This window comes from Nomascus leucogenys, chromosome 6 (assembly GCF_006542625.1).
Source record: "Nomascus leucogenys isolate Asia chromosome 6, Asia_NLE_v1, whole genome shotgun sequence".
Taxonomy (NCBI): Eukaryota; Metazoa; Chordata; class Mammalia; order Primates; family Hylobatidae; genus Nomascus; species Nomascus leucogenys.
Window position 1 is genome coordinate 61,200,979 of NC_044386.1, and position 26,106 is coordinate 61,227,084.

Below are 26,106 nucleotides of genomic sequence, written 5' to 3' on the forward strand. Positions count from 1 at the left end.
GTATTTTGGTTAAAAGCAAATATTTCTAAGTTGATTATCTTTCAGATCCAAGTCATGTTGCAGTGCTTCAACTATATCTGCTTAAATATTTTTAGTTGAGACATACATAGGATTTTCTGCTTTCCAGCAATCTTAAGAGCAGTAACAGTGACAACTAGAGTAAAAAAAAAAAAAATAAGGCACTAGCATGGAGGAACATTAGATAATTTTGGCATTTAGATATGAAATAGATAATTAGATAATTTTCTTTCCTTTTTTTGTTAGAGGCAGGGTCTTGTTCTGTCGCCCAGAGCAAGAGTGCAATGGCGCAATCATGCTCACCAAACCTTGAACTCCCAGGCTCAAGCAATCCTTTCGCCTCAGCTTCCCAAGCAGCTAGGACTACAGGCATGTGCCACTGCACTCAACTAATTTATGTTTATTTTTATTTTTTGTAGAGATGGGGCTCACTTTGTTGCCCAGGCAGCTCTCAAACTCCTGGCCTCACGTGAATCTCCCTCCTTGGCCTCCCAAAGTGCTGGGATTACAGGCATGAGTCACGGTGCCCGGCTGATAGTTGGATAATTTTCACTGCCTTTTTCTACCAATTTGCTTCCCTATCCCTGAGGCCAGGTGTAATTCACGCTTCCCTTTGGGAGTCCAATACTTTATCTAGGCCTATTCTCTTCCAAACTATTTCATACTTCAAAGTTATCGTTTTATTCTGACCTCCTGCTTCCTCAAATCTTTCAAGCAAAATTTCCTTTTATTCCTTCACTGACTCTTGCCCCCTCCAAGTCATTCTGCATGTAATAGAATGGGGATTATTCCATTTCTGAAAGGTTGCTAAACCCTGTTTAACACATTTGCTTTTACTTTCTAAGAGTCACATTCTTAATCAAAAGACCCCAGCAGCAGTGCCACTAGATTATATAAATAGACCAAGGAGCTTGGTGGATAAAAGTGAAAGCATTAGGGCCAGGCATAGTGGCTCACGCCTGTAATCTCAGCACTTTGGGCGGCTGAGGTGGGCAGATCACTTGAGCCCAGGAGTTCGAGACCAGCCTGGGCAATGTGGCGAAACCCCATCTCTACAAAAATACAAAAAATTAGCCAGAGTGGTGGTGTGCGCCTGTGCTCCCAACTACTTGGGAGGCTGAGGTGGGAAAATTGCCAGAGCCTGGGAAATCAAGGCTATGGCCTGGGCAACAGAGGACACCCTGTCTCCAAAAAAGTGACAACATTAAAACATAAGCCACGTATACAATCATGCCACTTGAAATTGAAGGATATTTGGTCTTATGCATATCATCTTACCTACTTTTCAGTCTAGACCACTTACTGGAAGGTCAGACCCACCTAAAGAAATAGTTGGCTACTCTGTCTCGTCACAACCCTATTGTAACAATTCTAAGTCTAGGATACAAAAATTTCCATGGCAAAATAGCTCCTCTCTGCAAAATTAAGCCATTTGTTATTTTAGTTTGCAAAAACTACATGACATGTTAGAAGCACAAATTTAACAGATACTATTTTATTATTTACAAAATACATGGTGATCATAAGAGAACATTTTACAAATTACAAATGGGAAAAGTACAGGGAAAAGTAGAGACAAATGGGTTAAATAACAAGGTAACCATTTGTAATGAGCCTGTTTAGAATAAAATAGTTCTTCATAAAAGTTAGATAAGGCCATGAGTAAGTATATCACTGTGTAAAAAATGTCAATTACTTCGAAATATACCTCTACCACAAAGTAGAACAGCAACAGTAGTGCATCTAAATGTGTCCTAAATTAAATTACAGCATATACAGTTTCAGTGTTCCACAATACAACCATTGCTCTGAGGCAGCAATCTGTGAGACTTGATTGCCTAGCTCACTGAAAGAGCAAAGCCCCAGGACTAGTTAACTTCCCTACCTTCCATAACGCTTTGTTCAGGTGACTTTGGAATGTAGTGTCAAAAACCCCATTCATTTCTGCTGCAAGCTCCCCAAGAACAGACACTGTGGCCTCATCATTGGCATTCAGAATCCGCACAAAGAATTTATTCCACAATTCACCATCTTTTAGCCTAAAAATATATAAAACCATTTCCATCAAGATTAGGCATGTGAAAATTATAATTCCTTTTAGTTTAACTCAGTGGTACATTTATGCACCAAAATGGTGTAAGGTAATACCTAGAACTCTAGGGTTAGAGATCATTCAAATAGTCCTTTGAAAGCCCAGGGAAGAACTACAAAAAAGGGCTACCATAGTGGGAAAAGCCAAGATACAATGCACACAAAGGGAAAGAAGATCTCTCATCTAAATCTATAAATTTCCTCTGTGTACTAAGACATAGCACTTTTCTTCTACAAATAGAAGAAAAAGGAATTTTATTTCCTCTAACTTTCCTAGAGTCTAGGTCATTAAAAAGGCTACAGCTTCTTTCTCCTACCCCAGTAGTGGATCATCTTTACAATTCTCTGATAATCATAAGCTTCACTACAGTAACTACTGCTTAATATATTTGTACCTTTGCTTGTTATTATTTTCTTTTGATCAGAGAAACTTCCCTTATTAGATAAGGCAGGGCTGTTAGGAAACCCCAACTGACCCCACTTGTTTCTGCTTGTGTTAGCCAGACCTGCCTGGACCATAGCCAAGCGGACATGCCTATATCCATCCTATATGTCTTACATTGTATTTCAAGCCTATTTTTAAAAGTTCATGTAAGAGACAACACTGGCCAAGTTCTGAATTAAATGAAGAGAAAAGTACAATTCAATTATTCAAAGATGAAAATAGAGAAGGGGCATTAAATCTTCAACACTCATTTTTTTTTTAACCAAAGAATATAACAATAGGTGACAGACTGGCAAACTTAGGCTGGGAACTTATTTGCTAAGATAAGCTAAAGTGGAACATAGATACTTAAGTTTTTTTGAGACGGAGTCTCACTCTGTTGCCCTGGGTGGAGTGCAGTGGCGCGATCTCAGCTCACTGCAACCTCTGCCTCCCGGGTTCAAGTGATTCTTGTGCCTCAGCTTCCTAGGATTACAGGCATGTGCCACCACACCCAGCTAATTTTCTTGTATTTTGAGTAGAGACAAGGTTTCGCCATGTTGTCCAGGCTGCTCTCAAACTCCTGACCTCAGGTGATCTGCCTCGGCCTCCCAAAGTGCTGTGATTACAGGTGTGAGCCACCATGCCCGGCTGACTTAGTAAGTTTTATGAGCAGGCTTGAGGGAGTACTAAGGTTCTGAGACCAAGCAGTGCTTATTAAGAGACCACTTACTTCTTCTCCAGGAGATTCAGTTATCTGGTTTGGTTCTATCCACTTATTAAATAAATAATAGCCTAAAATTAGCATATAGTTTAGAAATGTAAGTCTTTTCAAAGGATGCTTATTAACTTTTGGTAATAATTGCTATTAAAAAGGAATTTAGGCCAGACACGGTGGCTCACACCTGTAATCCTAGCACTTTGGGAGGCCGAGGCGGGCGGATCACGAGGTCAGGAGTTCGAGATCAGCCTGGCCAACATAGTGAAACCCCATCTCTACTAAAAATACAAAAATGAGCCAGGCATGGTGGTGCGTGCCTGTAATCCCAGCTACTCAGGAGGCTGAGGCTGGGAATCACTTGAACCTGGGAGGCAGAGGTTGCAGTGAGCCGAGATCGTGCCACTGCACTCCAGCCTGGGTGACAGAGCGAGACTCTGTCTCAAAAAAATAAATAAATAAATAAAAAGGAATTTAAGGCTAACACCAATTGGTTAGAAAATTATTCTCATGAAATGTTTCTTTTCACATATCTAAACAGGGAAGCTTCCATACTATAGCCGTAGTCTGGAAGATACAGCTAGATTCAGAATGATGTCCTGAAGTCTGAATAGTTTTGAATCTTATTTTTAGTGAGCAGTTCCTTTTTCCTGCACTAGCTGCTCTGCTGATACTCTAATGAAAACTGGCTGAAACTACTGGAATCATGGCATTTGGATTAAAAAACTAAGGCTGCCAAAGCAGAGATAGCACCCAAGAGAAACAGAAAATTATTGGGACAGGCAGAGACCCTGACATTTATCAGTACTTACTCAGAAATATTTTGGCTAAGTTTCCAGAAGGACCCATCCCAGAAGACCTGCAGGTGTTCCTTGAACAATAGTAAATGCGCTAAATCTGCTATACCAAACAGGTCTACCTGAAATCACAAAAAGCACCATCAGCTAAAATAATTCTCTGCCTCTACCATGGCAGCTTATTTCGGTAGGAAGTTGAAAGGTATTACAGTGCTTAACTAAGTTTATTTTATGACATACATTTTAGTAGACTGTTCCTCACCCTTACAGTAAAGGGAGAAGCTCTCCAAAGAAGTGATCAATAGAGCCGACTCTAGGAATTATCCTTAAGAACAAACGATGAAATATTTGGACTATCACATTCAAATTTGTAGACCTACTAAGTTTGCATGAACTCCAGCTGTGATCGAAATGGGGTCCACATGATTAGTTCAGGTTCGTGCTACATATTCAATCAGCAAATGTCTTATGTCTAAAGCTGAGTTAGAAGGAATTTCGGCATATAATGCCACCATACAAAAGACTTTACATTTGTGCTAATGTTCTTTTTATATACATTACTTCATTTACTCCTCATAAGAATTCTGATAAACACATAGCAGAGACTGTTATCCCTATTTTACAGAGAAGATCACAGGAAATAACTTATAAAAGATTACATGGGTGGTAGGCAGTAGGAATGGCCTTGGCACTCGGTTACAGAGTTAGTCATGTGTTTGCACGTGTATGTGTATATTCTTCAATGCTGTAACACAAAAATGTTACATTTTACTTGACTTGGTGATATTTGAAAACTAGGTCATCTATTCTAGGAGAGTCAATATCAGTAAACACTAGCTTTTATAGCTTATCTAGATAATAAAGAGATTAAGAAACCCTCTCCATATTTGCTCAGGCATGTTTTACACTTACCTGGTAGGGAGAAGAACAGTTAGCCAGGATCTTTTGTCCTTCCAGGATCTGTACAGTCCGAAAGCCGCTGAGGGTAAAAACATCCAGCTGCACCCTAAGGTCAACACTGTAGGAAAAGTCCACTATCTTCAAAGCTTGATTGTTCTTGTTACAATCATAGGGATCGTGGATTCTGAGCCCAGATTTAAGAGAAGGAGATAATAAAAATAGGCCATGAAAGAAGCTGTATAGCTGGTCTTTAAAAAAAAAAAAAGGTACCTTGGGTACATCTTAGCTATGCCAACAACTCCCTCCAGTGGTTAATTTTGAAAATGCACCTGTAAGACTCAGAGCAGTGGCAGTGTCCAAGGAATGTGGAAGGAATGTCACCAGTTTGGTGACACAAAGTATATTTCAATCACGGTACATGGCCACCATTAAACATTTATCAAGCTTCCATGTCATATAAAGTAAGTATGGAAGCAGAGGACAGGCTTCTTCCCTGTACTGTACACATTAACACATACAATTGCAATGATTTATACACTGACAGGAATTATGATGGAGGAAATTAAAATTTTATAGGTGTCATAGCCTTTCTTGTTTACTATTCCAGATAGGCTCTCCAAGTATTGTTTAGATTCTTCCTTCCAGAGTTTAATGGAAAACAATGCAAGTCTGTTTTATAAAGTCCTGTCTATATTGTAAAATTTCTTGTAAAACACCATTTTATCTTACTCTTATTTGTAATTCCAGTTCTTATTTACTAAAAAAACCTTTATAATACTAATTAATTATCAATTAATTTTGTTTTCCTTGGGTTTATCTATCCTATGCAATAATGCTATTCTCCAAGGAGACACAGGAACTGTTTATAAATGAAAAGAGTGGGTTTTCATGTGTTCCTTTTGTCTGTTTTTCTCAATTAATTCCCTCAAACTCCTGATATTGGTACAATATTCCTAAATATAGTCTTTAACTACTCCAATTACATACCTCCACAGCACAGAATGATCTATGTATTTTACTTTAAAATTGATAACTGCTCCCATTTTTCCTTGGCACAAGAGCCAACCTTTTTTGGCCACCATAAAACTATACTATAACAAAAAAATATATATATATAGAGTATATATATATTGCTACAATCATAGGGATCGTGGATTCTGATATATATAAAACATACATATGTATTTTATATATATATATTACATGTGTGTGCGTGTGTTTTGTTCGGTTTCTTAGACAAGGTCTACACTCTTGTCACTGAGGCTGGAGTACAGTGGTGCGATCTCAGCTCAGTGCAGTCTCTGCCTCCTAGGTTCAAGCGATCCTCCCATCTCAGCCTCCTGAGTAGCTGGGACTACTGGTGTGTGCCACCACGCCTGGCTAATTTCTTAATTTTTTGTAGAGATGAGGTCTCATTATATTGCCCAGACTGGTCTTGAACTCCTAGGCTCAAGTGATCCTCTGCCTTGGTCTCCCAAAGTGCTGGGATTACAGATGAGTCACCATGCCCAGTGTAATTGTAAAATATTTATATAACTTTGGAGGCATAGGAAAAAATGTTTCATAGATTAATAAAAAGAAGCATGCATGAAGGTGTCCTAGCCCTCTAATCAGCTACTCACTCACTGTTACTTTGGGTAGGGCATTCCATTTTTTTGGATCTCATTTTCCTCACAAAAAATATGCAGAAACTAAAGTAAGCAACTAAACTAAGCAATTTCAAAAGGTTCTTTCTGGCTTTCATTTTATTTTTGTAGAGACGGGGTCTTGCTATGTTGACCAGGCTGGTCTTGAACTCCTGGCCTCCAGAGATCCTCCTGCCTTTGCCTCCCAAAGTGCTGGGATTGCAGATGTGAACCACTGCATCCAGCCCTTTCTGGCTTTTGTTGTTGTTTTGTTTTGAGACGGAGTCTTGCTCTGTCACCCAGGCTGGAGTGCAGTGGCACGATCTCGGCTCACTACAAGCTCCACCTCCCAGGTTCATGCCATTCTCCTGCCCCAGCCTCCTGAGTAGCTGGGACTACAGGCACCTGCCACCACGGCTGGCTAACTTTTTGTATTTTTAGTAGAGACGGGGTTTCACTGTGTTAGCCAGGATGGTCTCGATCTCCTGACCTCGTGATCCACCCACCTCGGCCTCCCAAAATGCTGGGATTACAGGTGTGAGCCACCACGCCCAGCCTCTGGCTTTTCTTTGAGACAGAGTTTTGCTCCTGTTGCCCAGGCTGGAGTGCAATGGTGCGATCTCGGTTCACCACAACCTGTGCCTCCTGGGTTCAATCAATTCTCCTGCCTCAGCCTCCCAAGTAGCTGAGATTACAGGCATGCACCACCACACCTGGCTAATTTTGTATTTTTAGTAGAGATGGGGTTTCTCTATGTTGGTCAGGCTGGTCTTGAACTCCCAACCTCAGGTGATCTGCCCGCCTTGGCCTCCAAAAGTGCTGGGATTATAGGCATGAGTCACTGTGCTCGGCCCCTTTCTGGTTTTTAATTCCTTATGAATCTATGTGAAATTTCTGATTAAATTTGATAAGCAGTGACAAAGTAAAAAGCAATGCCTCTTTAATACTATGGACTTTCCTAGAGCCTCTGGTGGCTGAGAGAAGGGTTATCAGACTTCATTGGACCACAAATGCCCAATTCTAAAAGGCTTAGAAAAAACCTCTGCTTCCAATTTCCATAGCCGTGGGAATTTCAGCACTGTCATTTTAATGTTAAGTAGAGTGAAAATATACCAGGGGTTCTCATATTTGGAAATTTGGGGAGATTTTTGGTGGTCACAACGGCTTAGGGGATTGTTACTTGCACTTAATTGGGTGGGTGGGGGGAATAGGAATATAAAACATCCTGCATTGCTTGGCACATACCTCACAAAGAATTGTCTCATCCAAAATACCTATGGTGCCCTGGATGAGAAATGCTGCTACATTATGTCTGGGAAAGCCTTTGACTCTGCTATCTCAGGGGAGAAGGTGGGATTCTCTAGTTCTTTTGGTTACAATCACAGGAACACATTGAGGATTCTTTTAATTTCCATGTTAATGTCCTTCCTTCCTCCCTCCCTCCCTCCCTCCCTCCTTCCTTCCTTCCTTTTTCTTCTTTCCTTTCCCTCTGTGGCCCGGGCTGCAATCTACTCAGCTCGCTGCTGCCCGCGCCGCGGACTGCCTGGGACTGCCGCCGCACGCCACCGCTGCCTGCTTTTTCTCGTTTGGCTGCAGGCGCGCGGTCGCCATGTTGGCCACGCTGCTCGCCGGCTCCTGACGCGGAGTGCTCTCCCCGCCTCAGCCTCCCGAGCCCCTGCCCGGCCACCGTCTGGGACGTGGGGACCGCCTCTGCCCGGCCGCCCCGTCCGGGAAGAAGTGAGGAGCGCCTCTGCCCGGCCGCCCCATCCGGGAAGAAGTGAGGAGCGCCTCTGCCCGGCCGCCCCGTCTGGGAAGAGTGAGGAGCGCCTCTGCCCGGCCGCCCCGTCCGGGAAGTGAGGAGCCCTCTGCCCGGCCGCCCCGTCCGGGAAGTGAGAGCCCTCCGCCCGGCCGCCCCGTCCGGGAAGAAGTGAGGAGCGCCTCCGCCCGGCCGCCCCGTCCGGGAGAAGTGAGGAGCGCCTCCGCCCGGCCGCCCCGTCCGGGAAGAAGTGAGGAGCGCCTCCGCCCGGCCGCCCCGTCCGGGAAGAAGTGAGGAGCGCCTCCGCCCGGCCGCCCCGTCCGGGAAGAAGTGAGGAGCGCCTCTGCCCGGCTGCCCCGTCTGGGAGGTGAGGAGAACCTCTGCCCGGCCACCCATCGTCTGGGAGGTGAGGAGCGCCTCTGCCCGGCCGCCCGTCTGGGAAGTGAGGAGCGCCTCTGCCCGGCCCCCCGTCTGGGAAGTGAGGAGCGCCTCTGCCCGGCCCCCGTCTGGGAAGTGAGGAGCGCCTCTGCCCGGCCCCCCGTCTGGGAAGTGAGGAGCGCCTCTGCCCGGCCACCCACCGTCTGGGAAGTGAGGAGCGCCTCTGCCCGGCCACCCCGTCTGGGAAGTGAGGAGCGCCTCTGCCCGGCCACCCCCGTCTGGGAAGTGAGGAGCGCCTCTGCCCGGCCACCCACCGTCTGGGAAGTGAGGAGCGCCTCTGCCCGGCCACCCACCGTCTGGGAAGTGAGGAGCGCCTCTGCCGGCCCCCGTCGGGAAGTGAGGAGCGCCTCTGCCCGGCCCCCCCCGGGAAGGAGCGCCTCTGCCCGGCCACCCCGTCTGGGAAGTGAGGAGCGCCTCTGCCCGGCCCCCCTCTGGAATGAGGACGCCTCTGCCCGGCCACCTCATCGTCTGGGAGGTGAGGAGCGCCTCTGCCCGGCCGCCCCGTCTGGGAAGGTGAGGAGCGCCTCTGCCCGGCCGCCCCGTCCGGGAAGTGAGGAGCGCCTCTGCCCGGCCACCCCGTCCGGGAAGTGAGGAGCGCCCGCCCGCCCCCCCTGGAAGTGAGGACGCCTCTGCCGGCCCCCGCGGAGGCCGCCCCCCCCGTCCGGGAAGAAGTGAGGAGCGCCTCTGCCCGGCCGCCCCGTCCGGGAAGAAGTGAGGAGCGCCTCTGCCCGGCCGCCCCCGTCCGGGAAGAAGTGAGGAGCGCCTCTGCCCGGCCGCCCCGTCCGGGAAGAAGTGAGGAGCGCCTCTGCCCGGCCGCCCCGTCCGGGAAGAAGTGAGGAGCGCCTCTGCCCGGCCGCCCGTCGGGAAGTGAGGAGCGCCTCTGCCCCGGCCGCCCCGTCGGGAAGTGAGGAGCGCCTCCCCGGCCCCCCGGGGAGTGAGGAGCGCCTCTGCCCGCCCCCCGGACCCCCCCCCCCCCGTCTGGGAAGTGAGGAGCGCCTCTGCCCGGCCGCCCCCGTCTGGGAAGTGAGGAGCGCCGGGGGGGGGGGGCTCTGCCCGGCCACCCACCGTCTGGGAAGTGAGGAGCGCCTCTGCCCGGCCACCCACCGTCTGGGAAGTGAGGAGCGCCTCTGCCCGGCCACCCACCGTCTGGGAAGTGAGGAGGGGGGGGAGGGCGCCTCTGCCCGGCCACCCACCGTCTGGGAAGTGAGGAGCGCCTCTGCCCGGCCACCCACCGTCTGGGAAGTGAGGAGCGCCTCTGCCCGGCCACCCACCGTCTGGGAAGTGAGGAGCGCCTCTGCCCGGCCACCCACCGTCTGGGAAGTGAGGAGCGCCTCTGCCCGGCCACCCACCGTCTGGGAAGTGAGGAGCGCCTCTGCCCGGCCACCACCGTCTGGGAAGTGAGGAGCGCCTCTGCCCGGCCGCCCCGTCGGGAAGTGAGGAGCGCCTCTGCCCGGCCACCACCGTCTGGGAAGTGAGGAGCGCCTCTGCCCGGCCGCCCCGTCCGGGAAGAAGTGAGGAGCGCCTCTGCCCGGCCCCCCCGGGGAGAGCCCTGCCCCCCCGTCCGGGAAGAAGTGAGGAGCGCCTCTGCCCGGCCGCCCCGTCCGGGAAGAAGTGAGGAGCGCCTCTGCCCGGCCGCCCCGTCGGGGAAGTGAGGAGCGCCTCTGCCCGGCCCCCGTCTGGGAGAGTGAGGAGCGCCTCTGCCCGGCCGCCCCGTCCGGAAGAAGTGAGGAGCGCCTCTGCCCGGCCGCCCCGTCCGGGAAGAAGTGAGGAGCGCCTCTGCCCGGCCGCCCCGTCCGGGAAGTGAGGAGCGCCTCTGCCCGGCCGCCCCGTCCGGGAAGAAGTGAGGAGCGCCTCTGCCCGGCCGCCCCGTCCGGGAAGAAGTGAGGAGCGCCTCTGCCCGGCCGCCCCGTCCGGGAAGAAGTGAGGAGCGCCTCTGCCCGGCCGCCCCGTCTGGGAAGTGAGGAGCGCCTCTGCCCGGCCGCCCCGTCTGGGAAGTGAGGAGCGCCTCTGCCCGGCCGCCCCGTCCGGGAAGAAGTGAGGAGCGCCTCTGCCCGGCCGCCCCGTCGGGAAGTGAGGAGCGCCTCTGCCCGGCCGCCCCGTCTGGGAAGTGAGGAGCGCCTCTGCCCGGCCCCCCGTCTGGGAAGTGAGGAGCGCCTCTGCCCGGCCACCCACCGTCTGGGAAGTGAGGAGCGCCTCTGCCCGGCCACCCACCGTCTGGGAAGTGAGGAGCGCCTCTGCCCGGCCACCCACCGTCTGGGAAGTGAGGAGCGCCTCTGCCCGGCCACCCACCGTCTGGGAAGTGAGGAGCGCCTCTGCCCGGCCACCCACCGTCTGGGAAGTGAGGAGCGCCTCTGCCCGGCCACCCACCGTCTGGGAAGTGAGGAGCGCCTCTGCCCGGCCACCCACCGTCTGGGAAGTGAGGAGCGCCTCTGCCCGGCCACCCACCGTCTGGGAAGTGAGGAGCGCCTCTGCCCGGCCACCCACCGTCTGGGAAGTGAGGAGCGCCTCTGCCCGGCCACCCACCGTCTGGGAAGTGAGGAGCGCCTCTGCCCGGCCACCCACCGTCTGGGAAGTGAGGAGCGCCTCTGCCCGGCCACCCACCGTCTGGGAAGTGAGGAGCGCCTCTGCCCGGCCACCCACCGTCTGGGAAGTGAGGAGCGCCTCTGCCCGCCCCCCGTCGGGAAGGGGGCGCCTCTGCCCGGCCCCCCGTCGGGAAGTGAGGAGCGCCTCTGCCCGGCCACCCACCGTCTGGGAAGTGAGGAGCGCCTCTGCCCGCCCCCCGGGAAGTGAGGCCCTCTGCCCGGCCCCCCCGTCTGGGAAGTGAGGAGCGCCTCTGCCCGGCCGCCCCGTCGGGAAGTGAGGAGCGCCTCTGCCCGGCCGCCCCGTCGGGAAGTGAGGAGCGCCTCTGCCCGGCCGCCCCGTCGGGAAGTGAGGAGCGCCTCTGCCCGGCCCCCGTCCGGGAAGTGAGGAGCGCCTCTGCCCGGCCGCCCCGTCCGGGGAAGTGAGGAGCGCCTCTGCCCGGCCGCCCCTCTGGGAAGTGAGGAGCGCCTCTGCCCGGCCCCCCGTCGGGAAGTGAGGAGCGCCTCTGCCCGGCCGCCCCGTCTGGGAAGTGAGGAGCGCCTCTGCCCGGCCCCCGTCTGGGAAGTGAGGAGCGCCTCTGCCCGGCCGCCCCGTCTGGGAAGTGAGGAGCGCCTCTGCCGGCCGCCCCGTCTGGGAAGTGAGGAGCGCCTCTGCCCGGCCGCCCCGTCTGGGGAAGTGAGGAGCGCCTCTGCCCGGCCCCCCGTCGGGAAGTGAGGAGCGCCTCTGCCCGGCCGCCCCGTCGGGAAGTGAGGAGCGCCTCTGCCCGGCCCCCCCGTCGGGGAAGTGAGGAGCGCCTCTGCCCGGCCGCCCCGTCGGGAAGTGAGGAGCGCCTCTCCCCCCCCCGCGCCTCTGCCCGGCCCCCCGTCCGGGAAGAAGTGAGGAGCGCCTCTGCCCGGCCGCCCCGTCGGGAGGGGAGGCCGCCCGGCCCGTCGGGGGGGGGGGGGGGGGGGGGAAGTGAGGAGCGCCTCTGCCCGGCCGCCCCGTCTGGGAAGTGAGGAGCGCCTCTGCCCGGCCGCCCCGTCGGGAAGAAGTGAGGAGCGCCTCTGCCCGGCCGCCCCCCGCCGCCCATCCGGGAAGAAGTGAGGAGCGCCTCTGCCCGGCCGCCCCGTCTGGGAAGTGAGGAGCGCCTCTGCCCGGCCGCCCCGTCTGGGAAGTGAGGAGCGCCTCTGCCCGGCCGCCCCGTCGGGAAGTGAGGAGCGCCTCTGCCCGCCCCCCCGTCTGGGAAGTGAGGAGCGCCTCTGCCCGGCCGCCCCTCGGGAAGTGAGGAGCGCCTCTGCCCGGCCCCCCGTCTGGGAAGTGAGGAGCGCCTCTGCCCGCCACCCCGTCTGGGAAGTGAGGAGCGCCTCGCCCGGCCGCCCCGTCTGGGAAGTGAGGAGCGCCTCGCCCGGCCACCCCGTCTGGGAAGTGAGGAGCGCCTCTGCCCGGCCGCCCCGTCTGGGAAGTGAGGAGCACCTCTGCCCGGCCACCCATCGTCTGGGAAGTGAGGAGCGCCTCTGCCCGGCCACCCATTGTCTGGGAAGTGAGGGGCGCCTCTGCCCGGCCACCTATCGTCTGGGAAGAAGTGAGGAGCGTCTCTGCCTGGCCGCCCCGTCTGGGAAGTGAGGAGCACCTCTGCCCGGCCGCCCCGTGTCTGGGAAGAAGTGAGGAGCGCCTCTGCCCGGCTGCTCCGTCTGGGAGGTCTACAATGGAGGCCAGAAGCAATGTGGGGGCTGGACGTGGTGGCTCACGCCTGTGGTCCCGGCACTCTGGGGGGCGAGGCGAGTTGATCACTTCGGGCTAGGAGTTCGAGACCAGTCTGGCCAACTTGGCGAAACATGAAAAATACAACAGGCAAACCAACCAACCAACTCAGTGACAACAAAACAGGTCTACCCTGGAGTCATACTCTAATTTTTTCTATTTTCCTCCCTTTCTGATCCTTTATCCCACTTTCTTTTTCTTCCTCTTCCTTCTCCCTCTTCTTTGTCAAATAGAGGATTGAGTTATTATCACTGATCCACATAAAGAATAAGCTATTAGTGTATACCAGTGGCCTCAGAAACAAAGTTAACACCTCACCCAAGACATAGGGTTGGGCAGACAGAGCATCTTTAAACCAGGCTGCTTTTACTCAAATACTATAACACCAATGATCACTAAAATTACGTAGTAGTCCTCTAGTCCTTTTCACAAAGCAAAAATGTTGGACTGTTTTTGCCTAGTTAATGCCTGAATGTGATCTGTATTTTCTCAGTCCTTAGTATTCATTTATTATTTCCTGCTCTGTGCTCACCCCTTGAACCTGATGGACACACTGGGTTTAATTTGAACACTAAGACCCATTCCTTGGCATAGTTTGTATTTGAACTCTGGGTTTACCCACTTCTCTTGGCTAACAGGTCAATTAGGCCTGACTTAAGCTTTGGTCTATGCAACTGAGTAGTGCCTTGATATTGCTGGCATCCTCGCTAGATTGGCACTGGTTCCACTCAAAGAATGACTAAACAATCCACTTTATATTCCTCAAAATATTCATATTTTATATCTCATCTTGACATATATCATCACAATACTCAGTGATTAATTCTTTTATCTGATTTAATCTATTTCCTCAGTGTGTTTATTTCTTTGAATTATTTTAAACTATTCTTAATGATTTTTGACTTTTAGGTAAATACTCTCTTAACATAATATGTTCCTTCCTCGATATGGCGTTTATCAAAAGGCTTTAAAAACTGGCAACTTAGCTGGGTGCAGTGGCCCACGCCTATAATCCCAGCACTTTGGGAGGCTGAGGTGGGCAGATCACTTGAGGCCAGGAGTTTGAGACCAGCCTGGGCAACATGGCGAAACCTCATCTCTACCAAAAAATACAAAAAATTAGCCGGGTGTGGTGGTGCACGCCTGTGGTCCCAGCTACTAGCGAGGTTAAGATGGGAGAATTGTTTGAACCTGGGAGGTGGAGGCTGCAGTGAGCCAAGATCATGCCACTGTACTCCAACCTAGGTGACAGAGTGAGACCCTCGCCTCAAAAAAGAAAAAAAAAAAGTGGCAACTATCCATGTTTTAAGAGAAAGCTGATAGAATTATAAGAATGAAAAGGACCAACCTGTTTCTGAGAATCAGACTCCTTGGACTCAAGTCACCATGGACTATTTCTGCTTTGTGTAGCTTCTCCACTATTGTCAAAAGGTTATAAATAATCAACACTGTTATTTCATGGGTAATATATTCACTGTGTTGGAGAAGATCCTGGAAATTGAAGGACAGAAAACTCACTATTTCTCAAGTTTGGCAGATTGTAGTTATACTCAATACCTTGAAAACTGACGGCTTGTAGTCTTCCTTGTTCTCTACTGGAACGTAGGCACCTCTGTAGACTGAGTCTATGTCCCAGTTTTAATAATACTGCGATCTCCCATAAGATTGTTTGTAAGGATTTAATGACATAATGATGAAGGGAGTCAAGCATAAGCCTGGCCCAAAATAGGTACTTAATAAATGTTTTAAAATACCCTCATTCCAACCATTTTTGAGAATTCATATTATCATCAAAATCTGTAGCAAACCTTCTTAAGAACAAACCAAAGAGTAAAATGACATATTGTGTCTAGGTTTTAAAAACTATCCAGTGGGGGTAGTATAGCTACAACAAGAGTGGCCATGAACTAAGATTATCATAGATGACTAGTTCATGGGAGTTCATGGTACAATTCTACTTTTATTTATGCTTGACAAGCGACCAAAAAAAGTTAAAAAAATACCAAAGAGATCTTTGGTCAAAATAACTTGAGAAAATTATCAATGCTTTTAACTTATACTTGAATTGGTCTATTTCTAGAAGATTGACAGGAATTTTGTACTAAATTCCTTTGCTAAATGGAGCAAAAATCTCTCTACTTGAGGACTTTAAATTATGTTTTTAGTATTACAGACCTGAAGGGTGAAGCAGTTTATATATTGGTGCCAAACAATACAGCCATCTTGATATTGATAACAGCTGCACAAACGATCAAAGGCTTCATTTAAACGTTCCTTTAACTTGAGGTTGATATAAAAGTCCCATGGGACAGGTTGAGACGATACCTGTAAGACATTGTATTTTAAAAATAAGTTCAATTAAGTCTATGGTTATGGCTGGCAGGTTGAAACACATTCCTTCCAGCCCTTCTGATAGAGAAATAATAAAGAGATACTTTTAAAGGCATAAATCTACTATAAAAGACACAATAACAACAAATTCTGGAAAGAGGATAAGCTGGAAAGAGAACAGGAGGTAACAATCCAATTAGAATAAAAACTGATTTTGGCAGAAGAGAAAACTGAGCTATATTTACACTACAAGGCTATTTTCCTATATTATATAACTGGCAGCACCAATTACCCATGGAAGTGAGGCTGAGGGTGGTGCTAAGACAGGAGTGATCGAATCCCATTTAAGAGGAAGGTAGTAGGCCTAGTGCAGTGGCTCATGCCTGTAATCTCAGCACTCTGGGAGGCCGAGGCATGTGGATCACCTGACATCAGGGGTTCAAGACCAGCCTGACCAACATGGTGAAACCCCATCTCTACTAAAAATACAAAAAATTAGCTAGGATTTTGGTGGTGAGTGCCTGAATCCCAGCTACGTGGGAGGCTGAGGCAGGAGAATCCTTGACCCTGGGAGGCAGAGGTTGCAGTGAGCCAAGATCGTGCCATTGCACTCCAGCCAGGGCAACAAGGGCAAAACTCCGTCTCGAAGAAAAAAAAAAAAAAACAGAGGAAGGTAGACTCCAGCTTCCCTCCTCTGCTCCCATAGCCCAGCCCAGCAACTACCTCTCCCCTATTCTCGAAGTTCAGAAGTTTATTACCTAGTGAGTATAAAACAGAAGGGCTCTGGACTAGAGGGCACTAGGCACCACTGAGGGGGTTAGAAATAACATGGAAAACAGGAAAAAGTATATATATCAGATGTTATATAGGCAGCAGTTAAGATGTTAAGATGCACCTCCCTGCTCTTCCATTCTTCAGACCAATTTCCTCACTCAGATTTCAGAAAGCTAGCAGCCAGGCTTATATGCTCCAGGCAGAAAATTAGAAGTCTTCTCTGAGGGAGAAGACTTCTCTGATCAGCTCAAGAGAAAAGATCTAAAGATTGGAGGGTTTTCCAATAAAATGGCCAAGCTAGATCATCCTACATTGAGGTCCACAGCTGTCAAGGTCTTTCCATATACACAGAGCTTTCAATGTCCCATACTTAAATATGAATAGAGAGCCAAAGACTTGAAGAAAGCCTGTAGTGTGAAAGAGATCAAAACAGACAAAAAAAAAAAAAAAAAAAAAAAAAAAAGAAGAAGAAACAGATGACAAAGGGGGAAAAAAATTTTAAAGTATCATTAGTACTTCAGAAAGATAAAGAATATTCTATCTTTGAAATGAAGAATAGAATGCTACAAAGAAAATCCTGAGAATAAAAAAAAGGCTCTTGAAAATTAAATATAGAAATAAAAACCTAGTAAAAAGACCAAAAATATTAAGCTGATAATATACTCAGAAAGTAAAGTAAAAAGACAAAGAGAGAATATAGGAGAAAAAAAGTTAAATTTTTAGAGGTTCTGTCCAAAAGATGCCATATGCACCTCTAATAAAAGGAATTAGAGAATAAGAGAACAGAGAAAACTGAGGGGAAAAAATACTTTTCCCACTGAAGAAAATTTCTCAGAACTGAGGGAATTAACAGATTGAAATGGCCATTGAGTACCTAGCACATAAGTGACAACAAACTTATGAAAAAGCATGTGATTGTGACATTTCAGAATAGCGGGGACAAGAATAAGATCCTATAAGGATCCAGAAAGAGGGAAAAATAACTTCACACAAAGCTTTGAGACTCAGAATGGCAAAAAAATTCAAAAGCAAAGTTAGATGCCTGTAATCCAGTTCTTTGGGAGGCCAAGGTGGGAGGATTGCTTGAGCCATGAATTCAAGACCAGCCTAGGCAACACAGAGAGGCCCCCGTCTCTACAAAAAATAATTAGCTGGGAGTGGTGGTGTGCACCTACGGTCCCAGCTATTCCAGTGGCTGAGGTGGGAGGATTGCTTGAGCTCAAGAGGTTGAGGCTGCAGTGAGCCGTGATCATGCTACTGCACTCCAGCCTGGATGACAGAGACCGTGTCCTTTAAAACAAAACAAAAAACCAAAGATAAAAAGAAACTAGGTATCCAATATAAGAAAAAGGTAATGTGAATACCTAGGATGATAATAAATGGAAATTCCAAGGTGATTGTGGGTGGTGTTTGTGTGAAAGCTAATGTATAACTTGTCCAGATTGGAGCAGGCCAGAAAGTATCAGCAGAGATTTCCTAAAAAAAAATGAAACTGAAAGGATACTTAATATATTTGGACATATTGAGAGAGATTATTAGAAAGATTTGATGGTAACATGAGGACAGTTATTGCTTCAATCCATATTATTTACAAAGTAACTGAAATTACAAAGAATCAGTCCCACCTTTATTATGGTTAATTCTGCAGAGTTTCTTGGCGCCACCCAGAATAACTTGTAATCTTCACATATTAGGTATTCTTGTTTAATGCAGTAATCCTCGTTACCTGTAGAGAAAGTTTGATTCCATTTCAAAATCACTGTGAACATATACAGCCCTCTAGCTTTTACCTCCTGGTTTAAGGGATAGAGGCACTGGTGTATTTGCCAGTTAGTAGTATCTAGAATACTTTTAAAAATAATTTGTTAAAAATTGTAAGAGGAGAAGACATAATTCCTATTATTAGGACATGAAGTTACTGATGTGTCATCCTGTATATTGCTTTTTTAAAAAATACAATCTAGGAATATTTACAGTGCTCAAGCATCAAGCTTAAGTACAAATAATCACTTATTTGTATACTGTCATGCACCAGAGGACATGCGTTCAATGGTACTTACCTAATTCAATTTCCTTCTCAATTTCCAACTTAGGCATTGGTCTGTCTTCTACACACAACTCTGCAGAGGCACTTAACTCTGGTAGGGACTTCAGTAGCTGTCTGCGATACTGTGAACACCACGGTGACTGAGTAGGGTTTTCTGCCAGTGGGAGGGAAAGGTGAAAAGATATCACCAAAAAAAACCTAATGCTTAAAATGGATATTATAACAGAGTAGAAGAAAAAAAAAATCAAGATGACACAGTCAGCACTGTTAACTACACTCACCTGTCTCAGGTGTTTATGAAACTGTGTTCACTTCGTACTAATCTATTCTAGAAATTTCACAATTTATGGCAACTTCTTTGAGACGGAGTCTCGCTCTGTCGCTCAGGCTGCAGTGCAGTGGCGCCATCTCGGCTCACTGCTGCAAGCTCCGCCTCCCAGGTTCATGCCATTCTCCTGCCTCAGCCTCCAGAGTAGCTGGGACTACAGGCGCCCGCCACCATGCCCGGCTAATTTTTTGTATTTTTAGTAGAGACAGGGTTTCACCGTGTTAGCCAGGATGGTCTCGATCTCCTGACCTCGAGATCCACCCGCCTCGGCCTCCCAAAGTGCTGGGATTACAGGCGTGAGCCACTGCACCCAGCCGGCAACTTCTTTAAGAAAGAAAAACACATAGACTGGGCATGGTGGCTCACACCTATAATTCCAGGGAGTGGGAGGCTGAGGCGGGAGGATCCTTTGAGGCCAGGAGTTTGAGACCAGCCTGGGCAACACGGCGAAACCCCGCCTCTACAAAAAATACAAAAATTGGTGGTGGCGCAGTTGTGGTCCCAGCTACTCGGGAGGCTGAGGTAGGAGGATCACCTGAGCCCAGTGAGTTTGAGGCTGCAGTGAGCTGTGATTGTGCCACTGCACTCCATCCTGGGTGACAGAGTGAGACCCTGTCTCAAAAAAAGAAAAACATACAGCTCAGTTTGCTGAGATAAACAAGTGTTCACTAGACATGGATATAGTGGTATGTATAATCCTACCTGAAGTCTCATTAGTAAGTTCTAGTTTCTCAGGAATTTGAAGACATTTGATGGAGGAGGTGCTTGCAACCGAGGCAGAAGAACCAGAGAAGCCAGAGGAGTGTGTGGCTTCACGACTGTCTTCAATAATTGGGCTAAAAGAATAAAAAATAAGTTAATTCTTATAGGAACAATATATATCAACTTTGTTATAATTTCATAAATTCTTAATGTATACATTTTTCTTTTTTTGAGATGGAGTTTTGCTCTTGTCACCCAGGCTGGAGCACAACTGCACGATCTCGGCTTACTGCAACCTCTGCCTCCCGGGTTCAAGTGATTCTCCTGTCTCAGCCTCCTGAGTAGCTGGGATTACAGTCACCTGCCACCATGCCCAGCTAATTTTTGTATTTTTAGTAGAGACAGGGTTTCACCATGTTAGCCAGACTGGTCTTGAACTCCTGACTTCAGGTGATCCACCCATCTCAGCCACCTAAAGTGCTGGGATTATAGGCACGAGCCACTGCACCCAGGCTTAATGTACAAATTTTATAATTTTATGTTATACTTTTATTTTCTAACACAATAAAATTTAGGTTTAAATAATTTATAATTTGTTATCAATTTATTTGATAGTCTCTTTTTTTTTTTTTTTTTTTTTTTACTTTTCATTTTATTTTTGAGACAGGATTTCATTCTGTCACCCAGGCTGGAGGGCAATGGTGTGATCACAGCTCACTGCAGCCTTGGTTTCCTGGGCTCAAGTGATCCTCCCACCTTAGCCTCCCAAGTAGCTGAAAGGATGTAAAACAAAAAAGCTAATATCTGGGACTACTTAGGAGGCTGAGGTGGGGGAATCACTTGAGCCCAGGAAATGATAGCTGGGTGAGTGCTACCATGCCTAGCTATTTTATTTTTATTAGACACAAGGCATCACTTTGTTCCCCAGGCTGGTCTTAAAACTCCTGGCCTCAAGTGATCCTCCCACCTTAGCCTCCCAAAGTGCTGGGATTACAGGCAAGGGCCAATGCACTCAGCAATAGTCTCATTTTTCAAGTCCATTATTTCCCCAAATCAGAATCTAGGTAACCTCCTTTAAACCTGGTGAATAAGCCATGTCCAGCATACATTTCTGGATTTATGCTTTATTTACCTATAGTAAATATCTACTCTATATTCCATAATATTGAGAAACACTAACATTGACACTTTCTTCCTCTTTATCCTTTCTCTGGACTTTTTTTCTTCAAGAAGAAAAGGTTAGGCAAAGAAAAGAGAAACCCAAATCATGCAATGTGAATACATGCTAGCAAATGTGCTTAAAAGCCTGTAGGGAAAAAGTTTCAAAAAAAAGTTTTTTTGAGTAGAGCCATGTTGACCAGGCTGGTCTTCAACTCCTGGCCTCAAGTGATCCGCCTCCCTCAGCCTCCCAAAGTGCCAGGATTACAGAGGTGAGCCACTGCATCTGGCCTCTCAAAATGTAACTTTAAAAGCAAAAATTGGCCATTAAAAAGTATTCCTAAAACTGGAATTAGTTAAATTAGCTGACCTAAAACAAGGGTCAGACCCTGGCTGTAAGCCATTCCCTCATATCTATTCCATAGTTCATTTCCACCTCTCTATCAAAAGATAGTTTTTTAAAAAACACATCTCTAGTTGCCTATTTAAAATTCACATAAGCTGGCTGGGCACAGTGGCTCACTCCTGTAATCCCAGCACTTTGAGAGGCCGAGGCAGGTGGATCACCTGAGGTCAGGAGTTTGAGACCAGCCTGGCCAACATGGCGAAACTCCGTCTCTGCTAAAAATATAAAAATAAGCCAGGCATGATGGTGCACACCTGAAGTCCCAGCTACTTGGGAGGCTGAGGCAGGAGAATCGCTTGAACCCGGGAGGCGGAGGTTGCAGTGAGCTAAGATAGTGCCACTGCACTCCAGCCTGGGCGACAGAGTGAGACTCCATTTCAATAAATAAATAAATAAATAAAATTAACAAAAGCTATTCTATCACTATTTTAAACTCAATATTAAAGAAAAACTAAATGCCTCCTTTTTGTCAGTCATGTACACTTTGCAAAGTTTCCTCAATGGTACTATACTCCTCTCAGACCACTTAGTTTTTTACCATCAAAATTTATTTAATCCTCACATCCAAATCAATCACTAAGTCCCATTGACACTCCATCTGGGGCAGCCCTACTCTCATGTAAAGCACTTAGCACAGTACCTGGCAGTTAGTAAGAACTTGATAACTGATTACTATAACTGGCAAGCACGTGCAGAATAAGAAAGTAAACAATCTGGTTTGTAAAACCTGTAAATCCCCAGTCACCTCAGCTTCTTGATGCTGAGAGTCTGACTATAGATAGTGCCACAAGCTGTCTGCTGGTCCTCAGAGGTCTTCACATCTAGATCCTCTTCCGGTAACAGTCTCTCAGGATCAGAAGGGAGATCCTTCAAGGACATTATCTCATGAAAAGGAGTGGATACAAAACGAGCTGCTCTGGCAAAGTCACAAGTGTCTTCTGGGTTAGGACAAATTGTTACATTTCTGAAGCCTGTGATAATGGCATCCTCGCTCAAGGGTTCAATTCCTGTAAATTCATCCTGAAATAAAAACCATATAAAGTTTAGCTAAAATATTTCAATACATGAAGAACTTTTTTACTGAGACACATTAGCTCAGAGACATAGGGTACAGAAATAGCATATCAGAATATCTAGGCAAATATAAAAAGGTTTTTATATCATGAACACAGTAAACTATACTTCATCCAAAAAATGTGCCAGGAAGATTCTCCATACAAAGAAAAATATTGGGCAATGGTTTTGTTCCTCAACAAATTTCACCTATGAACTAAAGCACAAATACTATTTTTCTTCTGGCTTTCACTTAGTAAATATTCTAATAATTTGCTATCCTCGTAGTTTTTAGGTCTTCTTCCTCTATGCTACATACCTAATTTTTATTTATTTCTTAAAGATAATTCATGTATGTCTGGTAGGATACATGCATAGCATATTCTATGCATTTAAAAAGGAATTTTAAAACCAGTGAAACTGTAGCATTCATGATACTCTGTATTGCTCTTTCTCATACTTTTTGTATTTCTTCCTTCCTATGCTATTAAAAATTCTTTAAAAACATAATGGCCACATTGTGGGTCTATAAGAAATTAACCAACTTTCAGGTTATTCTATTTTTTACTAGTTTAAAACTACTTTCTCCTTATACATAAATCTTTATAAACACTTTAATATTCTTAGGATTGATTCCTAAAAGTAGAATTGTAAGGTCAAAAGGTTATAAACACTAAAGTTCTTTATCTGTATTACTTAGCTGTCCTCAGAGATTATACCACTTTACATATTTACCTGTAGTACACAAATAGTGTCTATTTGATTTAACCCATATGGATACTAGAGATTAATTTTCTAGATCATTACCAATTTGACACATACTTTGAATTTCTGACTTAGTAACTAAAGGTGGGAGGTACATCTGGAAGAAACAAAGTATAGTTAAAAAAAAAATTATAGGCCGGGTGCAGTGGCTCATGCCTGTAATCCCAGCACTTTGGGAGGCTGAGGTGGGTGGATCACCTGAGGTCAGGCACTTGAGACCAGCCTGGCCAACATGGCAAAACCCCGTCCCTACTAAAAATACAAAAATTAGTTGGGCGTGGTGGCAGGCACCTGTAATCCCAGCTACTCGGGAGGCTGAGGCAGGAGAATTGCTTGAACCCAGGAGGCGGAGGCTGCAGTGAGCTAAGATCACGCCACTTCACTCCAGCCTGAGCGAAAGAGTGAAACTCAGTCTCAAAAAAAAAAAAAAAAAAATTTGGCCAGGTACATTGGCTCACACCTGTAATCCCAACACTTTGGGAGGCAGGCTGAGGTGGGAAGATCACTTGAGCCCAGGAGTTTGAGACCAGCTTGGGCAACATGGCAAAACCCTGTCTCTCCAAAAAATAAAAAATTAGCCAGGCATGGTGGCTCACACCTGTAGTCCCAGCTAATTGGGAGGCTGAGGTGGGAGGAATGCTTGAGTGCAGGAGGCAGAGGCTGCAGTGAGCTGAGATCATGCCACTGTACTCCAGCCTGGGTGACAGAGTGAGACCTTGTCTAAAAAAGAAAAAGAAAAAAATATATATATATACATATATATATACATATATATATGTATATATATATATACACATATACATATATATGTATATATATATGTATTTATATATATGATTAAAGTAAAATAGATGTTTATAATCTATACATTTTATGCAAATACTACTTATGGCCCTATTAGCTTAGACATTTTAAATATGATTTTTTTAGGGGATGAAAATTCTGGTAGGTACTTATTAACAAAATTCAAGTAAAAGACTGGTTAAAAAAAAAAAGGTAGATGAAGTTGGACTCCTTTAACAATTAAGCGTATCCTTGAACAGCTGAATCTAGAACCACTGCATTCAAATCTAGCCTGTTCATCATGTTCTCTGGTGGTTTACTCCAGAACACAGTATGTAATTAATTACTCTTACATCACTGTCTTTTCATAGCAGTCAGTAGACTAACTGTATCAGAATTATCTGAGAAAGTATTTTTAAAAAGACAAAAATATGTATTTGGACTTCTTCCCTGGAAATTCCAATGGCACCTAGATGGAATGGGGCTTAAGCACTGTTAGTTACAAAAGACTCCCTAGTCTCTTCTGAGTTGATGGAAATATTCTGTATCTTGATATGGGAAAAAATTGCATGGAAAAATTCATCTAGCTGTACAATATTTGTGCAGTTTACTGGATATAAAATATACATCAACAGAGAAGAAACTAAAATGAAGTGTTTTTAAAAAAACTTCCTCCAAATGATTCCCTAGGATGTGGAAAACACTGCTTTAAGTCACTAAAGCTACTGCTCACATCACCCCTTAAAAGTCTTCAGATTAAACATACTCAATTGTTTTCAGTCTCATGACAAGCTTCCAGAGGCTGGTTTGAAGAGAATGATTTTTCCTCCTTAAAACTTTAATGAAATGCCAATGATAAAGGTTATTTGTTTTGACTTAAATGTCTACACAGGGTCTTTTTACCTTAAGTATTATGTCATTAGTCTATAGTGGTTAATATAGAACATTACTGAAGAAAAATGATTGGCCCACATAACTTTTGCATTGCCACAAAAGGTATTTTATATAAAAAAGAACAAATGTCTTTTGCTATGTTGGTTAAAAAATTAAAAGTACAAAAGGCTTTAAAATTAGTGATTTTTCCCCACTTATAGAGATATAATTCATATACCATAAAATTGACCCTTTTAAACTATATTTCAGTGGTTTTTAGTAAATTCACAAGGTTGTACAACCATCATCACTATCTAATTCCAGAATACTTTCATCACTCTCCATCACCCTCTCCCTAATCCCCTGGAAAACCTCAATCCATAATACCTTTGCCTATTCTGGATATTTCATGAAAATGAGATCATATAATGTGTGGTGTTTGTATCTGGCTTCATTCACTTGACATAACGTTTTCAAGGTTCATCTATGTTGTGACAGGTATTAGTACTTCATTCCTTTTTATTGCCAAATAATATTTCATGGTATGGATACGTAACATTTTGTTTATCCATTCATCAGTTGATGGACATTTGGGGTTGTTTCCACTATCATGAGTAATACGGCTATGAACATTTGTGTACAAATTTTTTGTGTGAACATGTGTTTTCAATTATTTTGAGTATATACCTGGGAAGAGATCTGCAGGATCATATGGTAACTGTGTTTAACATTTTAAAGAGCTGCCAAACTGTTTTCCAAAGTTTCCAAAATGGCTACACCATTTTACATTCCCACCAGTAATGTATGTTCTAATTTCTCCACAACTTTGCCAACACTTGTTACTGTGCGTAATTTTTTATTATAGCTATCCTAGTGGATATAAAGTAGTATCTCACTGTGGTTTTGATTTGCATTTCCCTGTTGAGTAATAATGCTGAGCATCTTTTCATGTGCTTAATTCAAGTCAGTGGTTTCAATTTTAACCTTAAGCTTTTGTGGATTTGAATAAACAATCCACTAGCCCATTTACATTAACTTAAGGATCCTGCTCCTTACGCAAACATCTGGAGATATGTCTTCATTTGAGATGATGCTTTCTGAGGTTTTGAGAACTGCAAGGGGTCTTCGTTGAGCTGAAACTCGTGGGGGATCTGCAGGAGGACTGGAAAAAGACATACCTCACTTAGCAATTTTTTTCATAACAGTAACCCCTAATTTATCCTCACTTATAATAACAGAAAATTCTTAAGTAAAAACAAACAAACAAACAAAAAAAAGTACCTTTTATTCTTCTTTTCTGAAAGAAGAAACTCATCAAAAATGGAGAAAGGTATACTGGGACCTAGAGAAAGAGAGACTAGATATATACTCTAGGAGTAAATGCTTTACTCTTCAAGACAACCAGATAAATTAATCAATATTTTGTGTTGCTTGAAAGCAGGAAGGCAATCTGTTTTTTTTGATAACAAAAAACTTCAAACATATAAAAGGTCATTAAACAATTTACGAATTACCTAAACATAGACTATCTTGTTCCATTTAGATTCTCTACCATTGTCACTACTCCCCAAACCCAACCCAACAGCATTATTTTAAAGCAAGTTCCAGACATGTCATTTTACCTGCAAATATATCAGTATATATTTCTGAAAGAGGCTTTTTAAAAATCCCATCCCAAAACATGATACCTACCTATAAAACGAACAATTTATGAATATATATATAATATCAAATGTCCAGTGAGAAGTTTCATATTTTACCAATTAAAAAAATGTTTTGGCCGGGCATGGTGGCTCACA

At 46.0% G+C, this 26,106-nt stretch overlaps 1 protein-coding gene across 1 annotated transcript in view; it reads right to left on the minus strand.

The window, feature by feature from the left end:
• Positions 1-1,497: 1,497 nt before the first annotated feature.
• BUB1B (BUB1 mitotic checkpoint serine/threonine kinase B) overlaps positions 1,498-26,106 on the minus strand; it is a 65,659-nt gene continuing 41,050 nt past the window's right edge. The window contains exons 13-23 of the mRNA XM_003266722.2: positions 25,589-25,649; positions 25,364-25,469; positions 21,579-21,853; positions 19,270-19,403; positions 18,253-18,393; positions 17,818-17,918; positions 15,263-15,412; positions 14,436-14,578; positions 4,961-5,132; positions 4,064-4,170; positions 1,498-2,057 (exon numbers count right to left, since the gene is read on the minus strand). Of these exons, the coding sequence (XP_003266770.1) occupies positions 1,862-2,057; positions 4,064-4,170; positions 4,961-5,132; positions 14,436-14,578; positions 15,263-15,412; positions 17,818-17,918; positions 18,253-18,393; positions 19,270-19,403; positions 21,579-21,853; positions 25,364-25,469; positions 25,589-25,649 (1,586 nt within the window). The 3' untranslated portion in view covers positions 1,498-1,861. The remainder of the gene's footprint in view (positions 2,058-4,063; positions 4,171-4,960; positions 5,133-14,435; positions 14,579-15,262; positions 15,413-17,817; positions 17,919-18,252; positions 18,394-19,269; positions 19,404-21,578; positions 21,854-25,363; positions 25,470-25,588; positions 25,650-26,106) is intronic.